The sequence below is a fragment of the Lontra canadensis genome, unplaced genomic scaffold, assembly GCF_010015895.1.
Source record: "Lontra canadensis isolate GAN:19392208 unplaced genomic scaffold, GSC_riverotter_1.0 scaffold17, whole genome shotgun sequence".
Classification (NCBI taxonomy): Eukaryota; Metazoa; Chordata; class Mammalia; order Carnivora; family Mustelidae; genus Lontra; species Lontra canadensis.
Genome location: NW_022631011.1, coordinates 2677899 through 2702515, shown reverse-complemented (window position 1 = coordinate 2702515; position 24617 = coordinate 2677899). Strand labels below are relative to the sequence as shown.

The window sequence follows — 24617 nt, the reverse complement described above, 5'->3', positions numbered from 1 at the left end:
CAAAGCCTGGGCTTGTGTCCAACGCCCCGTTTCATACACCATGCACACATGATTGCTCCCAGGATTCGGAGAGCTGCCCAAGGTCATGCAATTGGATTGGAACCCAAACTTCTTGATTTACTGCCTGATTTCCAGTGGATTCTCCCTTCTGTCTTAGGCCCAACATGAGCAAAGGCAGATTTCTTTCTCCCTAATTATGGACTCCTACTTCTTTTAGGGAATAGTCAGTGAAAGTCATCATTTGCCACATTAACCACAGGCAAGCACACAGTAGAAAGTTAATAAATGGTATCTTGGTCTGATTTAATTCAGTTGTTTGCTTGTGCATTAGTCCTGTATATTTCTGCTGAGACAATTCACTTCATTTTTGTTTTCTTTAGGGTCCCTTTTTACTCTTCTGCTATAAGCAAGGTAATTTAGAAGTCCTTCTGGCCTGTTTCCAGTAGGTCATCAATTTTACTGAGTGGTTTAGAAGACCCAGACAAGGGCAGAGAGGGCAAAGAAAGGAAAAGAGAGAGAAACTTAGTGTCTTCGAAAGCAAAATTAATTTAAGAAATCATGTCTTGAGATATAAAATATATACTAAAGGAGTTCAATTAATTAGAAATCCTTTTCTTTTTAAAGTAATGAATACTTACGTATCTAGTAGGGCCCCTGACACGTAGTAGATGCTCAATAAGTAATCACTGAGAGAAATGAATCATGGTGAGACAGCACAGCAGCTGTGCGCTTGTAGACAGAGCCCTAGACATGGAGACAGACGTCAGAGAAAAACACACTGCATCTTGGAAGTTAACAATCAAATGGAAAACATTTGACAGATAAGTGGTAGGCTGTTGGTAAATACTTGCCAAATAATTAAACAGTATTTTTTAAACAGTATGTTTTTTAGTATTTTTTAATATTATTTACTTTTTAAAAAATCTTTTAAAAAATACTTTATTATTTCTGTTTTTAAACAGTATGTTTTCAAATAGGTGAAATTTGTTTTAAAAAATTCCCACTTCATTTTATAAACATGATAACATGGGAGAAATGGATATGGGTCAGAGGTTTAAAAACATGTCTTTTCTAGCTCAAGTGTGTTTTGGGGGGGTGGATGGGGTGGATGGGGTGGACGGGGTGTGTGTGTGTGTTTTGTTTTAGGCAATTTTTTAGCTGCTCAGAGTCTGGGAAGCATGCTGATTATAAGGCTATTGATTTGGAGGAAGAGGCCAAAGACGAGGCGCAGGAAAGGGAGGCCAGATGGAGAACATGTCAGTTTGCGAGCAGCTGGGAGGGAGGGATGGCCATGGCTGCCACCGGAGCTCAAGCAGGTCAGCCTTCGTGATCAAACTGCTCAATAGCTATTGATCAGCCACGGTCCCCGGCCCCCATGCAGGGTCGGATTCAAGGGAGCACTGCATCATCACTGTGAGTAATTAGGGCTAATGCAGTAAAGGCTTCAATAAAGTTTGTTCAGAGTGATGCATAATTTGAAATAACTTCTCTTGCGCTGTCCCAATCGTGATTTAATAACCATATCAGATAATCCATACCGAAATACGTCCGCCTAGTTTTTCTGCGCTCCTACATACTGAACTATGTATGACATGGAGGTCATGCAACATGGAGAGAGTTGATGATTTCACTACTGAAACGTCGCCCCACCTTTGTGTTTCTGATGAGACTACATTAGTAAATAGATGAAAAATACTGTAGGAACTCAGTAAAACGCCAAGAAAACAAAATCTCCACAGTCCTGCACCTGAAAGTCTAGTTGGAACACACAGACACCCCCCCCCCACTATCCTTTCATCTTAAATCTCCAAGCGTAAAAAAAGACCTGTATCAGGGTTGCTGTCACTGCTCCAATCTCAGCAGCTCAAGGTGTGGCCCAGGGGAGAGAACGGCGGGAGGCAGGTGGACACCGTTCGTGGTTTCTATCTGTTTCGTATAGGTGTTTTATTCTCTAAAATTGTATGATCAGCCTTGTTTCAAACTACCAGAGCCTATGAGTAAGTGGAAATATTGGGTGGAAGGATGGGTAAAGTAGGGGAGGGGGAATGAAGGAGGGCACCTGCCGTGATGAGCCCTGGGTGTTGTAGGAAGTGTTGAATTGTTCAATTGTACACCTGAAACTCCTGTTACACTGTATGTTAACTAACTGGGATTTAAATAAGAACTTTAAAAAATGATAATAATTAAGATAGCAAAGTACAAAATGAAAGACAAAAAAATAAATAAATTTCACAAGTATATTAAATGCTTAGACATTTTGCTTCTGAAGGCAGAAACTGGTCTGGCAAATCATTTAATAATTAACCAAACTGTCAGCGCCATGGAAACTGACATATACGTGTAATCAAGATGCAAAACCTTAAGCTTGAAAAATTACCTTCAAAAATAAAAGAATACATTCTTAATTCTAATGGAATTAGAAGGAAATCCAGTATTCTAGTAGCTGGAGTAAAATAATCATGAAAATGTCTTCTGGCCCCCAAATCCTAGCATGCCTGATTTTTCGATTAACCAACTGCCATCCATGGAGAGGGGCCCAGAATAATGAAATTATATTCAGGTGCAAAAAGCAATAAATTCTTTTGCAATAAGAATTATAAAATTATATTTGCTTTGTGCCTGTGTGGAATCATTGTCGACACTCCCAACCAAAACAGTGTTATCACTTCAGCCAAAAGTCCAAAATAGGGCAAATAAATGCACAGGTTAGTGGGATTTGGAACATTCAAGGGCTATGACTATACAAATTGAAGATTATAAAATAAATTCCTGCAAGGCCAGATTAATCACTTAAAATATATGGTAGAAAACTTTCAAAAAAGACCTAGGGAAAATAAAGCTTTATTTTATTTTATTTTTAAAGATTTTATTTATTCGAGAGAGAGGGAGGGAGGGAGAGAGAGCACAAGCAGGGTGAGGGGCAGGGGGAGAAGCAGGCTGTCTGCTGAGCAGGAAGCCTGATGCAGGGCTTGATCCTAGGACTCTGGGTCATGACCTGAGCTGAAGGCAGACGCCTAACCAACTGAACCACCCAGGCGCCCCTAAAGCTTTATTTTAAAAACGAGTTATTCAAGTTGTCTGAAAAGTGCTGCATATGGACCCATGTGGAAGTAGCACAGAATGACTTTTGCCTAGAGAGTTCTCCCAAATGTGGGACTTATAGAAAAGCCCCCCACCCTTGGCTTTGGGCCCTGAAAAGACCCAGTAGCGTTAGAAGCTTCTGTGTTTCCCTGAAGATCCCAGCACAGCAAAGGCCTTCTGAAAAGCCTCCGAAAATTCTTTTATTTTTGCCCCAAAGGAGGAAATAAGCTCCTTTCTGATTTCATATGGACATCCTAGAGCAGCTGAGCTGTCCCCATGGCCACAGCTGTAAACATCCCAGAGAAGCACCAAACACGCCAGAATATAGCCCTGCCTTCTGCTTCAGCCACATCTCCCTAGAAATTCTAACCATCGCAAAAAAAAAAAAAAAAAAAAAAAAAAAACACCCACACAAAAAAATCACCTAAAAACTCTTGTCAAGTATTCATTCTACTCTTTAACAAGGAAACCAACTTGGTGAGAAAACTGATCCAAAGAAGAATTAGAGGGACAGGACATTATAGGAATGTAAGCAATGGGGAAAGAACATCAAATGAGATTTCTCAGTTAATGTCCTAATGGGCAATAAAACCATAAGCTCCAGGCTTATCTTTTCTACCAGTCAGAAATCATTTGCATATTTTCGGAGCAAAAATCTTCAAGTTAACGTATTATGTGGCAGTCTGGGCCCGTAATCAGTACTGGGTAGCAAATCCAACAAAGTTGCATTTCCCTAGCTAATTAATCGTGGGGCAGCCCTGTAAAACGATGACTCTAGGAATCTGAAAGGACACGGATCCTTGCATTGGCCTCATTTCTAAGTTTCACCCCATGTTCCTTCACCCCACACACCAGCTCCCCTGCTCTACTTGAATGCACGTGTTCTTGCTTCACATCGTCTACACTGAGATCTCAGTGCTGCACTTTGCAGCTGGCAGATCTCGGTCCTCAGGGCTCACATCTGTAAAATGGGGGGAAGCATACTACCTCAGGTAGAGCATCATGGTGAGGAATAAATGAGATAGTCCTTGTGAGAATCTTAGCAGAGTGTCTGGCGCATAGCAAGAGGTTAGCAAATGAATGCTGTTGAAGCCGCTGCTGTGTTTGCTGTCACTATTGCCATCATCTGTATTCCATGCCAGAACGTTCCTCTCTCCCTCACCCACCCTTCAAGCCACATAGATGGCTAATTCATGATCATCCGTCAAGACTCGGCAGGGTGCCTTCAACTCTAAGAAGCCTTCCTTCCAAGCCACTTGGAGAACCACCCTGTGGCCAGGTTGGGTGCCACATCCTCTATCCTCCAGGGCTCCCTATTTGAAGCCCTTTGATGACTGATCTCTACACTGAATATGGTATCTGTGCTCATACCTCTGTCCCACACTGGACTGTCCCCTCCCCTACTGTCAGATCTTATTCAACTTTGAAATCCCAGGACCTGGCACTGAGGTGGGCAAACAAGAGATAATCAATGAATATTAGACAAAATGAACGGGACAGCTGTTTGCTGCATAAAAGCATCTGTTCATGAAAACACACACTTTAGCGTTAAGTTCATTAGAGTTGAGAGGCAATGATTTGCCTTTATTTTCCATCTCAGTACCAGAAACAGCAAACCATCCACAGAACGCTCAGCAGGAACAGCTACCTGAAAGGGACCTCTGGGGCTGCCTGGATCTTGTGTGCAGTAATGACAGACCAGTCACTGGCTAGTCCAACAGGATATTCTCAGGGGAAGATTATTTTCAAGTTAGAGTCAGCCTATAAGGCACAGTCTGTGCCCTACAAGAGTCTGTGTTTCTTCAGAGAAGAGAAGGGGGAGTCTGTGCCTGCGTCTCCCCTCACTCAGCTCGTCTGTGGTATTTGGGGGATGAGCCGCTCATGGGAAGCTAGGCTGTAATTTAATTATTTTATATATAAGAACCTCACATTGTAACCAGAGCATTGGTTTCCCAAGAGCAGCAATCATATTTCCTATTTCGGTTTTGTCCCCTTTGATGAGTATCGAGTCTCTCATAAATTCCCAGAACCTTGTGTTATATGGGATGAAACTAAGCCAGGCTGTGAAGCAACCTGTAATCATATTTGGGTGTCAAGAACCTTGCACGGTGCTGGGTGCCTAGTAAATACTCAATAAACATGCCTGGACTTGATTTAACTTTTTTTTTCCCCCCTCTGGAGTTGAGATTTTGGGAAAGACAGAAAGTGTAATAACCGGTTTGAAAGTGCTGTGTCTGTGAGGAATTTAACTCAATTTATCTTCTCCGAATGCTTTGTACAGATTATGCTCCCAGCCACCTCTTGCCACAGTCAGACCCTCTTAAAAATAGAGTAATGATAATAATACATTTTATCTTCTTCCCGGTGATGGTATCATTCCCACCTCCATTGAAGCCCAGTGGGAGGTTTGGCTGTGAGGCGCCGATCGCAGGGGGAGTCAGGTGCGATCATTGTAATGAGGGCTCCACGCTCGGCGAAATGCGGGCAAGAAAACCTCCCATACGTGAAGCGATTTCTATTAAGATACTCATTTTATATCAAATATTCAAGCTCCTCTTTATAAATCAGAGAGAATGAAAAGAAACTCTTCGAGGGGGAGATTTTATGTGGCCAGGAATGAAAGGGCACAAATATTTTATGATCAGTTTTGAGATGAAAGCAGTGTGCCTGCCTCATTCACTGGCTCTTTCCGTGTCCGCGGGTCTAATTAGATTGTTGGTTTAATGGTGGCAAGATAATTTAGTGGCCACTGAAAGCGACTGTGTTCATGAGAAGGGGGGACCGTGCTTTGGGTTTCCTGTAATTAATGGAGAGTTTTTGAAAAACTTCTTGGTTCCAGTGAAGTTGGCGTACTGTGCTCAGCTGTTGAGAAAGGAGGTGAGGTCTGTCCTGCTCATTGCTATGGAAATGGCCTCGGGCAACATGGAAGAACTGTGTAATGACTGTCATTAAGAATGATCTTTAGTGGTCCAGGCAGGCTATAGTCAGTCTACAGCAGGGTGGGGACAGAGAGAGAGGGGTAGGGAGAAAGGAGGCAGTGAGGGAAAGCAGAGTAAGGATTATGAGACAGACATGACAGACAGACAGACAGCACTGTCCCTCTGGAAGCCACTGGAATAATCCCACTGCATCCCCCCGGGGCATCTCCTTGTCTTGTTGCTCAATCTGGAGTCCAAAAGATAAAACCAGGTTAGACCAGCCTCGAAGTGCCCTCTGCCAGCCCCTTCATGGGGGACAGAGATGAGGAAATTGAGCCCGGAGAGATGAACTGAAGTACATCTTACCTGTGGGGGAATTAGGAAATCTGGACTCTTTCTGGCCGCCACAGGGATATACAGTGGAAAGTGGATTTGGAATTCATGGGCCAGGGTTATTGGACAGCCCTGTAGGACTTAATCATCCCCTTAGGTAAGTCACTGCGTCTTCTTGACACTTCTGAGTCTCAGTTTTCCCATCACTGAAATGGGAAAAGCAATTTCTGCCTTTCAGGCAGTGGTGAGAAAGAAATAGCAGATGAAAACACTAATCACATATTCAAGACAATATATCACTGTGTCATGGCCCCTCTCGTGTCAAGAATGAAGTCATGCCATGTCATGATTTAATCATGTTAAATCATAATTTAGTCATGTTATGACTCAGATCGGAACATCCATTAACTATCTTTGGAAGTTTTATCCTCACTCCCGCTCCAAACACTCCTATCTCAGAGCACAGTCAAAGCTCCCCCTTACCTGTGAGGGTATCGAGTTCATCTTCCTGGAACTTCTATAAGGCTTTGTTACAAATTGTCGAATAATTTTTAAGTACCTGCCACGCTGATACCTTCAATGATAAGATCAGCCCCTGCCCAGGGGAACTTTCATGCTATTTGGAAAGGCTTGAGTCCAAAACATGAGATGACCAAATAATATTAACAAGTGAATAAGTTGAAAAACAATCTCAGATGCTAACAGAGATATCATTGAGCAACTAATAAATTATGAATTTCCAACCAAATGGTACTAGGGAGCATGGGGGACATGGTAAAATGACCCGAGAAGAGAAGAGCTGAGAGCTTTCTGGGGATGGATTGAATTCAATAATCAGACAAGCAGAAGGGGCAGACTGACAGCATCTCTGAAATGGGAGTGTATGTGGAGACAATGGCCAATGAGGCTTGAAGAGAGGTTTGGCATCAGAATATGGAGTACCTACAGTTTGAAAATGTGGCCCAGTGACACTTGTGAAAGGCAGTGATGGCAAACCAGGCACCACAAGGCAGTAGCTCTCTGCAGTTGTGCTTTGATTGGCCTGCAGGGGGTTATACATTCTTTAAAAAAAAAATTAATTTGTCAACATCAGAAGATTTATCTAATCATCAAGAGTTTTGGCTTTTTGAAACTCAGACTACCCGGTGACTTTGGGCTTACATTCCTAACTAGCATCAATTGACTGAAACAGAATAACATCCACCCCCATTAAATGGGCCATCTGCTCCTTTGTTTCTCATTCTCCATCTTCCCCCCATCTTCCTTCAGGGTCCTGACCAACTTCACTCATTATCCTGGTCAGCCTGGCCCCCTATAGGGAGCCATCAAAGGCATTTGGACTGGACAGAGTAGCAGGATCAAAACAATGCCCAGGGACGCCTCATATAGCAGAAGTAGCACGAGGAGCCTGTAGTGACATCTTGTGTTATTTAACTATTGAACTTGTGTTATTTAACTATGGAACTTGGGAGTTTGGTGGAGGCCTTTGAGATTGTAAAATTGGGAGAAATATGGCACTCTGATGCAGTCAGTAGTAGAAAGGCAAGAGGGACACCCAGGCTTTCTTACTCTGCTCTAGCTGCCCATTGTCTTGGCTTCCTTGAGCATATATGGTACGAAACTGGCTTTGAAATAGGGAAGCCCTTGCTTGAATCCTGAGTCCATCATTTCTAAGATGGGCGCCCTTGGGGAAACCATTGAACCTCCAAGGTCCCTGTTCTCATCTCTGTACAACAGAGGTAGTAATGTCCTCATGCGGTTGCGATCACAATTAAATGAGGAAATGTGAAATACTGCAGCCCATGGGGTGGGGGTGGGGGGAGTGCTTCAAAATTGACTGTTTCTTCCCTTTTCCCTTAGTCCCATGAGACAGCAGGAATGCTACCTGGTATAGTCTCACCAATATGGTCTATGGTGTGATACAAAGTAGATGTTACCCAAGTAAATGTGGAGTAAATGAATGATCAGAAACCCAGCACAGAATGAAAGTCCTTGTTCTCCCCACCCCACCCCCACCCCCACCCCCACCCCGGACTCCTAAAATGTGACATCTGTTACTTAAATGTCCTTTGTAATCATTCTGTTAGTTTGTTTTTACGAGGTCTGCTTTTGAAAGGAGCACAAGGAGGGGAACTCGGCCGCCTGCCCCCTCTCGGGGTTTCCACCTGTTCTGTCCTCTTCCCCAGTGTCCTTGATAACTAAGACCAGACAGCCTTCATGCAATAACGAGGAAACACGCATTTCTGCTACCAATGAGCAGTTTCAAAAGGCAGAGAGGAGGTACTAATGGAGGGAATTTCAACTGTTCATTGATCCCAGCGATGTCTGAACACCCTGTGTGGCCTGGACCCAGGGCTTGCCCCATAAAGATGACAGAGCTCAGAACAAAAGAGAGTGAGCCTCACATTACCTTCCGATTCAGCGGGGAATGCCGGCCAGCCTCATGCAGCGTTCCTGGGCGGCTAGGTGTAGTTTCAGTGCTCAAAAACACGCCTCCAGGGAGTTTTCTTGCCCTCTAATACCTGCCGGTATTCTGAGATGACTGTCCTTATTTTGAAATCCAGGTTTGTTCGCACCTAAATAGCCACAGTCCTGGTCTTTGTCTCATGCGTGTTGCCAGAGTTAAGTGATTTGGGCTTTACATATGGAAAGTTCATTTTGTTGTGTAATTAATGGGAAGCAGACTTTGGGAAGCTGATGATCCAGGCCCTTATTTATATGAGAGCATATGTCTATGTTTTGTTTATGACTCACTCTCTTACTCCACGCATTGTAACTCGGGTTTGTTTATACTAACTTTTCCTAGAATCCAAGCCACATGGTATATGAGCCAATAATTTATGGTCTCTAAAAGGGAAAGATGATGAATGAGCTTTTTCCTCTTAAATTGTCAAATCTTAAACTGAGGAAGAAGTATTTGCTGCCTTGAGTCTGTCCAAGCTTGTATTTGGGGCGGAGGGGGGGAAGGTAAGGCAAAAACTTATCAAACAACAACAACAACAACAACAAACTACTGGCATAGCACTTGGAACTTGAATGTATAGATATTTGCCAAGAAAACATATGACCACTCCCCCACAATATACCATGTAATTCTGATCCAAATGTTCAGCAATGAAAAGACCATTCACGCTCTCTGTTCTTGTCTCTATCTCTCTCTCTGTCCCACTCTCCCGCTCGCATTTTTTTATATAAGTAATATATAATATGTATGTTTCTCCCTTTTTCAGAGGCCCCGTAAATTTAATCAGTCTGTGGGCTTAAATGTTCAAGCTGCTTTTCTTAAAGACACTCAGTAAACTGCAAACTTATTTTGTCCCTTGAATCTCCACTTCCCCTATGGAGTGGTTTGGGTATCAACCTATATTTTTCAGTACTTCCCTGTTTTTGGTCATAGCTTAGATACTCCAAACAGTTAATGTGCTCTGAGGAGAGTAGGGAACAGCTGAAATATGTAAAGATCTAATTTAATTTACAGTGATTTGGATCCCCTTCAATAAATCCTTTCATATTTCACACACAACCTTTACAAAATAGACAGTAAGTGTTGGTTTAGGTCAAGTCATGTAGATTGATTTCAATTCAAGTAAGTCAGCTGAGCTCTGTGGTCACATGGGGGAGGGAGGGAGGCACAGAAATGAGTGTCTAGCACAGAGCCTGGCACGGAGTGGGTTCAGTCAGTGCTTCTTCCCAGAATGAATAAGAGTGGATAAGGCATGGCTCTTGTTCTTAAGAAAACACAGTTTAAAAGGAGAGAGAAATGCAGATTAATCCCATAATCTTAACACGGGGCAGACTATATGAAATGCTGCCAGAGAGATATAAGAAACATAGAGGGGACCCAAAAGATTAATATTGAAATGGGAGTCCTTGGTGGCTTTTAGTGGAATACCTAATTAAAATGAATTCCAGCAGAAATTCGAAAGCACTAGACGCATACCGAGTATTGTTTGGGTTTCTCTTTTCTTTCTTTCTTTCTTTCTTTCTTTCTTTCTTTCTTTCTTTCTTTCTTTCTTCTTATTTCTTTCTTTCTTTTTTCCTTTCCTTGTCTTTTCTTTTCTCACTAAGGCAGGAGAATTGCCCCCTGGATAAAAGAAAAATGTAAGATTCCCCCACCCCCCAATCCAACATCAGATGTAATAGCGTCTCGCCGGAAGTAATATTGTTGGGCACACACCTGTAGGCAATGCAAAGTCCTTGTTTCTGTGGCACATCCATCATCTGCTAACCAGCCAGACACAAAAATATGGGAAAGTCTCAAGCAGTGGGTGACATTGCTTGTTCTTTTTACAAAGAATACAGGGATATTTTGTTGTATAAGTTGCCATTTTTTCTTGAAAAACCTCAATAAAGAGAAAAACAGTAACATGCATTTTGAGTCACTTGACTCATGCCCAGAAGGAGTTAAAGGGACAGTCGTTAACTCTGAGGGTACTCAAACCCTCTGGAAATTCTACAAATCTGGGCAGTCTTTGAGAAAACAACATTAAGATTCAAAACTTTCATAACAGACTAGAACACTGGACTAAAACCAATAAAATTAAACTTTGCAGATTTAAATAGAAAGCTTGTATTTAAGCTGAAAAACCAATTCCACATAGCAATGGCCAGGTTTGGTGGCAGTTTATATGAAAGCATCTAAGGGAGTTAATTGAGCTTCTATTTAATATGAGCCAACAGTGTGATGTTGATGGGGCGGGGGAGAGGGGGAGGACTTCGCAGGTTTTATTTATTTTTTTATAGCACTCATTAACAGAAGCATAGTGCCTTGATCACAGAAATTAATCAACCTGATCTTTTTGCATAATCATTTGATACTTGGAAAATCAGTTCAATTCCAGGCACCAAAATTTAAGACGAGATTTGGCAGACGCTAAAATCTCCAGAGGAACATGATCAAAATGGAATATAGTCTAGAATTCATTACATAGGAAACACAGATGAAGGAAGTGAGAGGTCTTACCTGGAACGGAGAAGACTTAGAGGTGTTTGACTTTTTTGTTTGTTTGTTTTGTTTTTTGTTTGTTTGTTTGTTTAACAGAATTGTATTTATTTAGTAAGGGTCCTTCCTTGAAGTCAAGTTCTGGAAGCACAGAACTGAGGGGTGAAAAGTCTAGACTAGAACCTTATTCTCATAATGTCCTAGGCAATATGTTTTCTATCAGGTCATAAATAACCAGCCCGAGTATTTAAGTAAACAAATGCAATTATTAAAACCAGGAAGAAAATAAGGCATGGGTTACCTACCATTTGGTGGAATTCTTCAAATGCTAGTATGGTCAACAGGATTTATTTTAGCTGAGCCTAAATATTAAACATGTGAACATTTTCTTAAGATCATGTATAGTGCATTCTTCTTTGTTCTTTCCTGTTTTTCTTTTTCTTTCTTTCTTTCTTCCTTTTTTTCAAAATTTAAAAGAGAAAATCTCTCTCAATCAAGTACAAACACACAGCTACAATAATTGGTGTATTATATAAGGGGTGGTATTTATGGTTAAAGATACAGTTATGCCACGTTTGAGAGGAAAGAAAAAAAGAAATATAAAGAGCCCTTTGAGAGGGTGCGACCACCCCCGCCGTGTGACCACCTGGCGTGCTGTGAGACTCAGCAGATGCAGCGTCAAACTTTTTGGCTTTCGCTGCATTTCTCTCCAGCCTCTCAACTTGTCTAGTCAGTCTGCTGGGGCTTGAGCCACAGGCAGCAGACAAAAGCCAAAGTTAATTGAGAGGAACAGAGGAGGCCTCAGTGGCCTTCATATGCCTGTTTCCGAGTGCCCTGACTCTCAATTCTCTCTGTGCCAACAGCCCAGGAAACCACAGTGGCCCTAATAAGCAGCACCCCCAGAAAGACTCCTAGCTCTGAAGGACTCCTCTGTGGACCCCTCCGTGGTCAATATGCCCAGTGCACCTTAGAGACAGGAACAGTCACCTCTGCTGATCTCTGAGCTCCCTCACATCACCCAACCCTCTCAGGCCTCCCGAGCCCCGAGTCCCAGTCACCTCCCGGAAGGCTCTCTGCTAGCTAGAAGGCTAGCAGCCGGTTCTCTCCGGAGACAAGTTACCACCACCTTTATCTGTCCAAAACCACAAGTGGTTCCCCCAAAACTCAGCTCCTGAGATGACTGGCATTATTCCCCTGGGGTCAGACAAGTCAAGGATTCTGAGAACCTGGGCGGCAGGACCTCAGGACTGCCTAACCGAAGAAGGGAGGTCGGCCTCAAGTCCCATTGTAGTAGCTCTCCACGGAGGGGACACTCTTCCGATTGCCACAGAATTACATGCGATTCAATTAAAGCGGCTCTAGGGAATATAAAGATTAATGATATCCAGGCTTTGGTCTCCAGGAACTTACGATGTGAAATAATCCGGCAAGAAATCTTAAGCAAGCATCCACTGTGAGAAAGGCACTGCACTCTCCGTTAGGGAATAGAGAAGAGCACACAGCGCCTGTCTTCAAGAAGCTTGAAGGCTTCCTATGCCGTGCAGTCATAGAAAGTTAAGATCCTCCAGAATTAAATACTGAGTGAAAAAATGCTTCAGGAGTTTAGAAGGAGAAAGGACAACTTCAAAGCAGCCCCAGTGTTTGATCATGTGGCGATATCAGTAACATAATTTTGAACTGTTCCCCCATGTAAATACGTACTCAGAATGTATGCGCTCATCTTTGAAAATACAAACTTTAAAAGGTTGAGATACCTCTGAAATCATATTGTTAAAATGATTTTAAAATTCGTTTCATTTTGTATTATTCATGAAACAAAAATATTTTCACTGTCATCAAAATTTTACACTCGTTTTAATATTTCTAATAATATTTCAGGAGGGCCAATTTAATGAGTTTGAATACTTTTTGAAAACCTTGGGTTTTTTTTAACACTTATGATAAAGCAATATAAGCTCTGATTCCAAAGTCTGTTTGCTTCAGTATTTGTTAGTAGATGTTGTAGGTTAAAAGGATATCTCACATAAACATACGTCCAAAAGGAGAAAGTGCATCATTTAGCTTAAATCAGGATACTTTTTTTTTTTAATCTCACACATCAATTAAGCAAAGGTTGTTGTTGAAATTTGGCTAACCAGCTTCCTTAACAATCAGATGGTCTGGCATATCAAAAGGCATTGCATTTTTTAATGAGTTCAGATCTCAGAAACTCTTCATTTGAAAGTTAACTGTTTACGAGATTTCTTAATTTGCAGAATTTAGGGATTTTATAGGTTACGATATATCATTTCAGCAACAAAATTGCCAAACAGTGGAAACATTTTCAATCAGCTTTCAAAAATGCTGTCTCAAGTATTGAGATTCTTCGGAAAAGCAGTTACGTTCTTGCCCATTTTACCCTAACGAGACATTAAGTTTCTGTTTGTGTTTTTAACTGACAGCCCATTGACAGCTCAGAAAAGGTGAGAACATTTAGAACCGTTGTCTTTTTATACCAGAAATTGCCAAAATTCATCTCTGAAAATGGCAACTCTTATACAGTTTGCTAAGGGAAATCAGTAAAACTCTGCATGGCATATAACTTACTTCATGGATATTCCTGATCTTATTTCAAAGTTTTTGTTTTTGTTTTTTTTCTTTTCAAAGACCTTGATTTTCTAAAATGAACCAGGAGGGCTGACCTACTGTAGCATTTTGAATATAGGACGTGACAACACCCCAAAAGTAGTAAACCGATGGAATGCCTGTCGGCCCTTTGAATGAACGTGGCCTCTCCTCATGGGTCCCTTCTTCCCAACTCTGACGGGTGATAAGTCATTCATTTATAGCTCACGTAAGGCCATCACATTTGTTCCAAATATTATGCATTAGGATGCTTAACTTAGTTCTTATTTTTTAGATAAAATATTATATAAAACTATTCATATATTTTTTCTCGTGGCGTGGTAGAGTCTCCTCCGTGGGGAACATGCAGCGCACTAAGGAAGTAGCTGAAGGAAGAGGCGATCAGAACTGGAGAGGCACAGAGGGCGTGGGCTGTGAGGCAAGTTCCTGGATCCCTCATGCCGGTACTGCCTCCCAGAGAATCTAGGCGGGGGGGGCACCCTGGTGGTCCTTGCCTCTTCTGAGATCCCCATGTAAAATGCAACACCCCACACTTCCTTTCGCTATCACCCAAAAGGCCCACTTCGCCACCAGCTATCTCTTGTCCCCAGGAGAATGTGAAATAAGAGCACAACCACACCGGGGTCCCCCAAGCCATTGCAGCCCAGACAGGAAGTTACCTCACAACAAACCCCTGAGTTTATTAGGAAGCTGTCCTCGGAGAATCAAGCAGGGACTGTGCTTTGAACAAGTGAGTCATGTTTCCAGAGAAACCCCAGACTGGATTAAGATGCCTTTAAAAACAGAATGGAAGCACCTTTCTATCCAGACGAATCTCCCACATCTGCTAACCCTTAATTCTAAATTACAGCTTTGAAATCGGAAAGCGGTACTCTAGCACTCTGCTGGTGACCAACAGCAGCTCAGATGTGCCCGGCCTTGCAGACGCCTCCACAGCAGAGGCAACTTGCCATCTTTTTTTTAAAAAAGAGGCTTTAAGGCCAGGATTGGATCGGAGAAGGTTAATTTAAATTCTAAGGAAAAAGGAATAACATGCGCATGCCAAGGCAAGTTGCTTCATACATCCCATTAAAAAATAAAAGGCAGCATTAGGGAAACAAGAGATCATTGCTGAGTTAAGTACAAAGTTCCCCCCAAAATGCGCGATTTCATGGGAGAACATTAAATGCGTGAATTCCCTTGAGCTTGTATTTGCTGAGCACGTAGTGTATAGCAGATCGTGGAGGACTGTGTGCTGGGGACTCTGGGAGTGTTAAGGAAAGAGAAGGCTTTCGTCCTTGGAAGGGCCTTAAGGTGAATCACCATACAATGCAGTTCCCACCACAGCTCTCTGCCTGGACTGAGGGAGATGGTGTTCCAGCCCTTTCCACCCTAGAAGGCAATTCCAGGCAGTGCAACAGTCCCAATGATTAGCCCACCTCCCCATAGGGATATTTAAACAGCAAGAAACATCCTAATGAATCTAGAGATGAATTTACTCCCCTCTCTGATGCACCCAGAACTTTCTTGTTAAACTAGGGTGTGTCTTGCACGTGGACAAAGTAGTCCCCAAACCAGTAGCATCTATCGGGGGGGCAACCTTCTGTGTAATGAAGCCTTGTGAGCCTTTATCTTGCTCACGGTCCCTGTCCTCCATCTGCAAAGTCAGAGCACAAAACACAGGGCTAAGTCCAGTCTCTGATTATCATAAAAGATGTGACAAAATCCACAAATGCCAATGAGCCAATCCTCTGATAATGGGAGCAGAAAGATAGAAAAGCTAGGTCTGGGCCCAAAACCAAGTCAACCATTTGCATGACAATTTTAAAGACAGAGAAAGGTCTAGAAGATGATTTGCTTTGCAGAGTTATGAAGACATGAATTTTCATTGTGCCTTGGCCACTCATAATTATTTTTTAAAACTAACAAGGAACAGTCAAGATATGGATCCATTATAAGAAGGGGAGCAAATATGGAATCAATCTTTGCTGCAAGAGCCCAGAAATTACTGTCTAATAATGAAACAATTTGAAGAGAGAAAAATCTGAAAACATTTAGAGGGACAATGAAATCATAAGCAATAAGGAGAAAGATTTGTGAATATCAAACCCTGCCAAGTCCAAAGTCCCCGCCCCACCCCCCACCACTAGGATTTCAAAATCATTAGAGGGAGTAAATGTTGTAGAAATCCACCTCACATTTGGAAAGGCAATGGATAATGAGGATAGGAAAGAATAACAGCAATCATTAAATCTAGAAGGGAATTTTGAGAGCATCTGTCTAACTGTCCAGTGCAATAGATGAAGAAAGAGCGATCCAGAGGAGCTAAGAGGTTCGTCCTTGTTCAGGATTTCCAGCTGCCCCTGAAGAGTCCTTCCCGCCGCCCTGCACTCTGCTACGGTTCACACACAGGGGGAACAAACCCCAACTGAAATATTTGGGTTGTGCATACAAGGACAAAATAATATTCAGATGTCCAGTAAATATGAACCCCTTCCTCCAAAGTTTCTAATGTCAAAAAGAAAGAGGGATATTAAGTCTTCACATCTGATGGCATCATGGAGACTGGGTCCTGATGTGTTTATTCATTTGATCACAGCGTAAACCCCAGAGCACTCATTCCTTCTCCCAGGATGGTTACTACCAGCAGGAATTTTCTAGGGAGATGATGCATGCCTTTTTCACTGAGGACATTTCTTACCCTTCGAAAATTATTTAGGTGAAATAGAGCCCCTGCACTCTACTGTCCTAAGATTATAAGAAAGATATTTTATTGGCACTTACCATGTATAGGTTTTTAACTACGTATTACGGAATTATCGAGTATATACCAAAGTAGGCAGAATAGCATAATAAACCTTTGTGTGCCCATCACTCAGCCTCAACAATATCACTTCAGAGTCAATCTTACTCCATCAATACTTCTACTCACTTCCTCCCTTCCTTGTTATTCCAAAGCTGATCCCAGATGATACCAAGTGACTTTATCTATAAATAGTTTAGCAAATATTTCTAAAAGATGAGTACTTTAAAAAATTGTCATAACAATTACCAAACACCTAAGAAAATAAACAGTGGTTAAATAATATCATGAAATGCCCAGACAGTATTCAGAATTCCATGAACTCATGAAATATGATCTCTTTTGACAGTTTGTTTAAACTGGAAGCAAAATGTGGTCCTTTTATCTCTTAAGTCTCTTTTAATGTACAGTTTCACCCCCTCCCCTACCTTTCTTTCCTTGCATTTTATTTGTTAAAGCCGCCAGGTGGTGTGCCCAGAATTTCCCGCAGTCTGTGTTTTCCTGAATGAACCCAGTGTACCTCCTTATTTTGTGGTGTTGGGACAAGAGCTGAGCTGTCCCGTATGGTAACCACTAGCCACATGGAGCTATTTAGATACAAGTTAAATTAAAAATGCAGTTTCTCTGTCACATCAGCCACATTTCAGGGGCTTAGTAGCCACATGTGGCTAGGGGCTACCAAATCGGACAGCACAGATACAGAATATTGCCACCACCGCAGAAACTTGTACTAGAAAGCACTCCACTAGAGGCTTACTAAAGGGCCATGGGGTAGCTTTGGAGAGAAGGAAGAATGAAATCTCAGCCAGCTAGCCTTTAACTCAAAATTGAGCTTCTGCATTGTATTTACTTTAAACCTCTGCACCTGGACATTGAAAATGAAATAAAAATTCAAGGGATCTGTGTGTTTTTATACTTTTACAAATAGTATATTTACAAGGACTTTTATTCACTTCTGTTATCCAACTTTTTTTTTAGATTTAACCACACTGATATATTATGTGTAGCTTTTTCCTTTTGACAGATGTATAATATTCTGTTGTTTGACTGTATCACAACTGATTAATTATACCTTTAACGTTTAGATTATTTTCAGTCTTCTGAGCTTCAAGGAACATCGTTATACATCCTCAGCCTCCTGCTATAAATGAGTAAAGGAGGCAGCCTGAACACAATCTCTGGGGCATTAAGCATGCCCATTTTCAGTGCCAGTGGTCACTGCCCAGCTGCTCTCTGATATGATGATGAGTTTCCACTCCCACCAACAGTGTGCAAGGGTCCCCACTTCGTTACAACATCACCAGCATTAGATGGTTTCAGCCTGGTCATTTTTCCTAATATGGGTTCAAGCATATGCAGTAAAAGTATAAATACAAGCATGGGAAGGGAAGAGGAGGGGAGGGAAGGGAAGGGAAAGGAGAAAGGAGCACTGATTGAGCTAAACCTATAATATTTTCTTTCCTTAAAAAAATAATGCATATGTGGTGAAAGTTAACATTTGTTCATTGTGAATGGTGGGTGCAAAGGAGTTGCTAATAATATTTTTAGTACTGTTTGGTACATTTACACTACTCAGAATCAACTGATTTCATAATCACTTTTCAATGCAAGGGCTTAATAAAATATATACAACATAGAATAAATTACTGAATACGGTATTATCTACTAGGTTTCATTTGTTTGTTTTTGGCACTTCATGCTAAAAAGAAAACACAGCAAGAGACAAGCCAGTGCTTGTGTTGATCCCCAGTGACCCACAGCTCATAGAGTTTTCCAGGTTTATTCAGCTGGAATATTGCCAGGTAATTGCCTAAAAATGTTTTACTTTTTACCTGTATGCTATATGATACATTCCATAGTGCTTTCTTCCCCAAAGATGAGATAAACTGATAAAAAGGTAAACTGCAGATGCCGTCTGTCTTGGGAAGAATGCCTGAGGTCTGTGGAGAACCTCCGACTCATTCTCATTTACTCACCAACTGGGCGGACAAGGTAGATTGCCTGGCTGGGACCTAGAGGCTTGCGAGCTCTTCCTGTCGCTCTGTTTGCAGTGGTTGCTTTAGAATCCAAACTAGATCTCTTCTAGAGAAGCCTGTGATTCTAAGGCAGCAGTGATTAGTGTGGTTCATCAGTCCAAAAACAATTTTCAAATGACGCCCATGGGCAAGACAGCATGCCAACGTTGTGTGAGGGACATAAAGATGGACAAAAATTTGCCTCCCCATCTGAGAACGTACAATTGAGCAACCTTTTTCCTTTCACAACACCAACTACAAACAATTTATTTTTATACTCAGAAGCTCACTCTGGCTTTGTTCTATTTTGATCTTTATAACTTATTTTAAAGATTGTTCAGTAGTTATTCATTGCTCAGTAAGTCTTACAATGACCTTGGGCCGAAAGCAGTAACATTTTGACCTGTCCTGTGGGACTTAGAGCTTCCCACTCCATAAAGCCTGTGGCGTAAATAACTTCAAATGATCCCCTCTTGGAGTTCTGTGTCAGGCACAGCATGAGAGAGAAAGGGGGGTGAAGCAGGGAAAGGAATAAAGTGGGAGTGCCCCAGAATAAGTGAGAGTGGTATCCATGTTTTCAGCATTTTTATTCCTCATTTCCCTTAAGATAATTTACTCTGCCTCTCTACTGGTTAAAAAAAACCTGGAATAACACAGCAAACCATGATGCCAGAATAAACACATTTCCTTTCAGTCTCAGTAATGTTTAGTAAGGGTCGGCATCTTCTCCATGGCGTCCTTGGGGTTGAGCATTTAGGGTGCATCACAGCAGCAAAAAAACTAAGTGAGGACACACCTCTTGGGTTCATAAAAAGGGAGGGGCCAGTCTGGAGATGGGGCAGCAGAGTACGTGTGAGTGCCCGAGAGTGCGCACGCAAGCGCATGGGCACACACATGGTTGTACATGCGTGTCTGCTCAGGAACTGCACAGGGAGAAGGAATGACCTACAGGAGGAAAGGTCCGCTACGTCTTGAAGCTATTCACACTTCACAGTGTCTGAACTTGCAGGGGAAGGGGTTCTGAAGGCTGGTTAGTGGTGGCAATACCGGACTTCTGGAGACTAGAAGTTTGACTCTGACAGTACAGGTGCATCTGGCCAGTAGGACATGAAAAGAGCTCTTTGCAGACAACAGACAGCCCACTACGGGGAGTGTGAATGACTCAGAAACATCTGGCTGATTTTCCTCAAGGTTTCCAGAGGATGAATTGGTTAGTCATTCAGTCAGTGGGACACTTCAGGCAGCTTGACAAATCCAGAACACTGGGGGCAAAAGTTAGAGAAATGGTGTCATCTCAAATAGAGTGTCCCAGAAAATAATCCCCCTTTCTGTCAGTAGAGGAGGATTAGAGGTAAGGGGTTTCGTGTACAAGGTGTGTCAAGGTCAAGGTGTGTCTTTTGTGAGGTTGGTAGTAGGTATGAATGATCCAGATTGCTTTTTATAAAGGACTTTTTGTCATTTTTTGCATCCGACATCTACAAAAAGAGAAAGCATAACCTAATCCTAAATTCGGTCAGATCAAATGTCACAGGGCTAAATAAAAAAAATTAAAAAAGGGGCGCCTGGGTGGCTCAGTGGGTTAAGCCGCTGCCTTCGGCTCAGGTCATGATCTCAGGGTCCTGGGATCGAGTCCCGCATCGGGCTCTCTGCTCAGCAGGGAGCCTGCTTCCCTTCCTCTCTCTCTGCCTGCCTCTCTGCCTACTTGTGATCTCTGTCTGTCAAATAAACAAATAAAATCTTAAAAAAAAAAAATTAAAAAAAAAAAAGTTACAATAGGGAAAGGTCATGGGAGCACCAAGTCTGACCTTGATCACCAGGGCAGAGTTTCCTACAAGGTGTGAGCTTCAGTTTCTAAGTCTCAAAAACAGCAACAAGGGTATTTCACAGAATTGTTGTGAAGACTGAAATGGTATGAAAGGAATGCCATGTACACAGAAGATACTTACTATTTTTATTATTTTCAATTTCCATAAAGAGAAAGGAAGAATAGATACTGGGTCACATCCATAGCATTGCTTTTCCAGGATCGTCACGGCCAAGTACAGTGCCAGTCGTCCCTACACAGGCTGGGTTTCGGGCAGCTTGCCTCTGGTGCTCAACCTTCTCTCTTCCCCTCCTGCAGCCAGCTCCTCCCTGAAGAAGCGATTCAAGCGGCGGGAGATCGAGGCCATCCAGTGCGAGGTGCGCAAGATGTGCAACTACTCCAAGATCCTGTCCACCAAGAAGAACCTGGACCACGTGAACAAGATCCTGAAGGCCAAGCGGCTGCAGAGACAATCAAAGACAGGCAACAACTTCGTCAAGAAGAGGAGAGGGCGTCCGCGAAAGCAGCCCACGCAGTTCGATGAGGACTCCAGAGACCAAATGCCGGTGCTGGAAAAATGCATCGACCTTCCCAGCAAGAGGGGGCAGAAGCCGAGCCTGAGCCCGCTCGTCTTGGAGCCAGCAGCCACTCAAGACACCATCATGGCTACCATCGAGGCGGTCATCCACATGGCCCGGGAGGCGCCGCCCCTGCCCCCGCCGCCCCCACCGCCCCTCCCGCCCCCGCCTCCACCGCCGCCCCCGCCTCCCCCACCCCTGCCCAAGACCCCCCGAGGAGGAGGGAAGAGGAAACACAAACCTCAGCCTCCTGCTCAGCCCCTGCAGCAGCCGCCCCCGCAGCAGCCCCTGCCCCAGGAAGAGGAGGTGAAGGCCAAAAGGCAGAGGAAGTCCCGAGGGAGTGAGAGTGATGGCCTTCCCTAGGGTGGGTCTGGGCGTCTGAACCTGGGGCTGGGGGAACTGACACATTGGAAGTGCAGTGAGCCGGGGTGGGGGCGGAATCCCACGCTGCAGGGACACCGATGCCCTTCTCTCCAGAAGCTGGGCAGGCAGAATCGCGCCCGATGACGGGGTGGAGCCATCAGTAGCTCTTGGGAAAGCAAAGCAGGGGGACGCCTTCAAAAGAAGCTTGTCTGTGCTTTACAGCAGTTGCAAACCACGTGGCACTTCAGTATGGCTAGATCCTTTGCAGGCGAGCAGAAGACCCATGGAGGAGCAGAAAGCCGGTGGTGCTCTCCGACAGCCACCCGACCTCCTGCATCCAAGGTGCGTCTCTGATTCCATTGCATTTGCTGGCCAGGAAAATTGAAAGGGAAGCACCCTCAATTAGGAAACATTCCAAGGGGAGAAAAGCTGCAAATTTCTCGACTGGCTTTGTTGTAACCCATTTCCATTTAATTGGTTTTTACTTTTATTTTGGTTTTTCTAAGCTCGGCTAGGCTTCGGGGCACCAACATCATCTTCAGGTGACCTGAATCTTTCCGTTAACCATACAGTTTCTCAGATGGATTCGTCATCAGAAGGTGGAATGCTAGTGATAGGCAACCTTAGACGTGGATCCAGATCCTTCTGGATGCCTCCTCTGTACCACACACTGATACTTCGTGTAGTCAGTTCCTAGTTTTCCTTTGCCCATTGTACTTCCCTGTACCTTTTCATTAACTTACTTGTTGCCTTCTTTTCCTTGGTACACACCTAAATAATGTAAACTTTATGTGTGTTGTAATGTTCACCCTTGGCATGCTGTCCCAAGGAACTTGGCTTTGAATCCCAATCATTGTGAGACAGATACTCAGTATTGATAGAGCCTTTTTAATAAGTGATTTAGAGCAGCCGAGGATATGTTGGCCGGGGTGTCAACCAGGTTATTTTTATACTTAAAACATATCAGCAGAGAATAGGCAGAATAAAATGGTTTTAAAAACCCACAGCAAATGGAATAACTGACAAATCACCAAAAATTGAAACCCCAGACCCACCAGAAAGACAAATGTCTAGCAATGCCTTGGTATGTGAATTTTCATACAAGTAACTATCATAAGTCGTTGAAAAAAGGAAACAACAAGACAATAGAATAAGTCCATTATCTCTTGGTAATTATTTCTTAAAAGCAAATGGGAGTAAGTGTTCTTATCTGGGAAAAAAAAAAAGAAAAGAAAGAAAGAAAAGAAAATGCTCAAAGGGTATCACCACTCCAATTGTATCAAGCCACCTTGGACAAAGTATCCAAATTGTGGTTGCCTTAATAAACTAAAACATTTTTGTACATAATGTAATTATAAATCTATCAGTCTGCATGGATGCAAACTGTGTGTGACAAATCGTCTTTTAAATGGTCAATTTCAACTGTACATTTCTCATCCAAGTTGTACTCTAGCCATCGGTTTAGCGTGGACAGATATTCCATCTCTAACACCCATTTCCACAGCTCAAGTGAAACATGTTAAGAAGACTCAGAACGAATATGAAGTTATTCCATCACCGTAGATGTTTTCTAAAAGTCAGATGTGGAAATTTCAAATAAGTATTTTCAATTTCCTCCCTTCCTCCTCCCCTTACCTTCCCCAAGACATCAAACACCTGGCATGGTAGATTATAAAAAGAGAGACACTGAGAGACAGAATTCAATTTTCTAATGGGAATTAGAATATCTGGTTTACCTCCAAATTAAGGTTCTTTACAGGAACTTGGGACTGGCTGGAAATTGTATTATCACTTCAAAACACAACACTATTTCCTTAGAGATGGATTTTTGTTGGGAACACAGGAGAATAAGTGATGGGGTATCTATGGGAGTAAATTTTAAAAATCCCAAGTTAATATGCTTGCGAACATCACTGCTCTGTCGTGGCACCAACAATTGGTTGAAATTACCCACAGAGCCATCCTATTCTGCCCTGTCACCTTGGACTTAACATCATTTGCTCCCCACTAGGTCAGTCACATTTAATCCTAGTAATATGTAAGTTTAAAGGGATGCATTCTCCTGTACTTTAAAGCTTATATCATAGATACTCCATTTGTGACCTAGGTGGACCTTTGGCATTTCACACAAGTTGAACAGCAAAATCAAACCAGCCACTTTCAATTTGTCATTCCCAAGCCATGTCTGAGTGGTTCTAAAGTCACCGGAGAGGAAGATTTAAATTAGCCCCGCTCACCCCACCATTGCTATGAAAGAGCAACCATTTTCATTCCAATTAAACCATAAAGGGATTTCTCTCCTGTCAGGCTTTGAAAAATCATTTCCTTCATTCTTGCATTTGCCCTTCTTCCAAGCATTTCCCCAACCAAGACTGTGAGCAGACTAAACCTTCCTGCAGACGAGAATGAGCTGGCCCCTCTCTAAACGTCTTAAAGAAGGACCCAACCCCTAATTGACATTAACCTCTAGTTGGAGAGAAATTTCAGAAAAGTTAAGGATGCGTTAGAATTTCCAGACCAGGCATTCCTGGAGGGATACAGCAGGCTTCTCACTTATACATCAACTCAGTTCTATAGTTGTCATGTGACTTAAATGCAAATCTTCCATACTTAGGACCCTAAAAATAGATTAGAAAATTGCAGAGGACCCAGGGTGAGACATGCTGAATAAGCCCATGGAAGGTGGAAGCAAGTCCCAGCACCTGCCAACTTCCTCCCTCCCCTGCCCCGCGCCCCTTCAATGTCACGTGACGTTTCCCTTTTTCTTCTACCTTCCATTAACTTAACTTCTCTCACTGGTACAACCTTCTCCTTATTCTCTAACTAACCCCTTCCCATTAGCCTCACCTCTCCTGTCCAGGCTCAACACTGGGCCAGTCTAGTTTCACCTCTCATTTGCTGCAGACCCAGGATAAGAACCCCAGCAATCTTGAACTGGACCGAGGCATCTCTAGCCAGTCAACATGCCTTCTGGGGCTGCATTTTTATTTAGGGAAGATGTCATTTGGGATGTATAGGACTCCATAAACACCTCCACAAATTATTTCATTAGAAATCTTTTGTTTTGTTTTCTTTTGTTTTTCTGGAATACTTCCCTTCAGCAAGCAGGCGTGAACCCACTTATAGAGAGTCTGATTAGGGGTGAGCAGAGGATAAACTGAGATGTAAAAGCCTCC

The 24617-nt window shown here is 42.8% G+C and overlaps 1 protein-coding gene across 8 annotated transcripts in view; it reads left to right on the top strand.

The window, feature by feature from the left end:
* SETBP1 (SET binding protein 1) overlaps nucleotides 1–23955 on the top strand; it is a 359547-nt gene extending 335592 nt beyond the window's left edge. For all 8 annotated transcript variants that reach the window (XM_032859503.1, XM_032859507.1, XM_032859505.1 and 5 more), the window contains one exon: nucleotides 20819–23955. In XM_032859503.1, the coding sequence (XP_032715394.1) occupies nucleotides 20819–21441 (623 nt within the window). In that variant the 3' untranslated portion in view covers nucleotides 21442–23955. The remainder of the gene's footprint in view (nucleotides 1–20818) is intronic.
* Nucleotides 23956–24617: the final 662 nt, after the last annotated feature.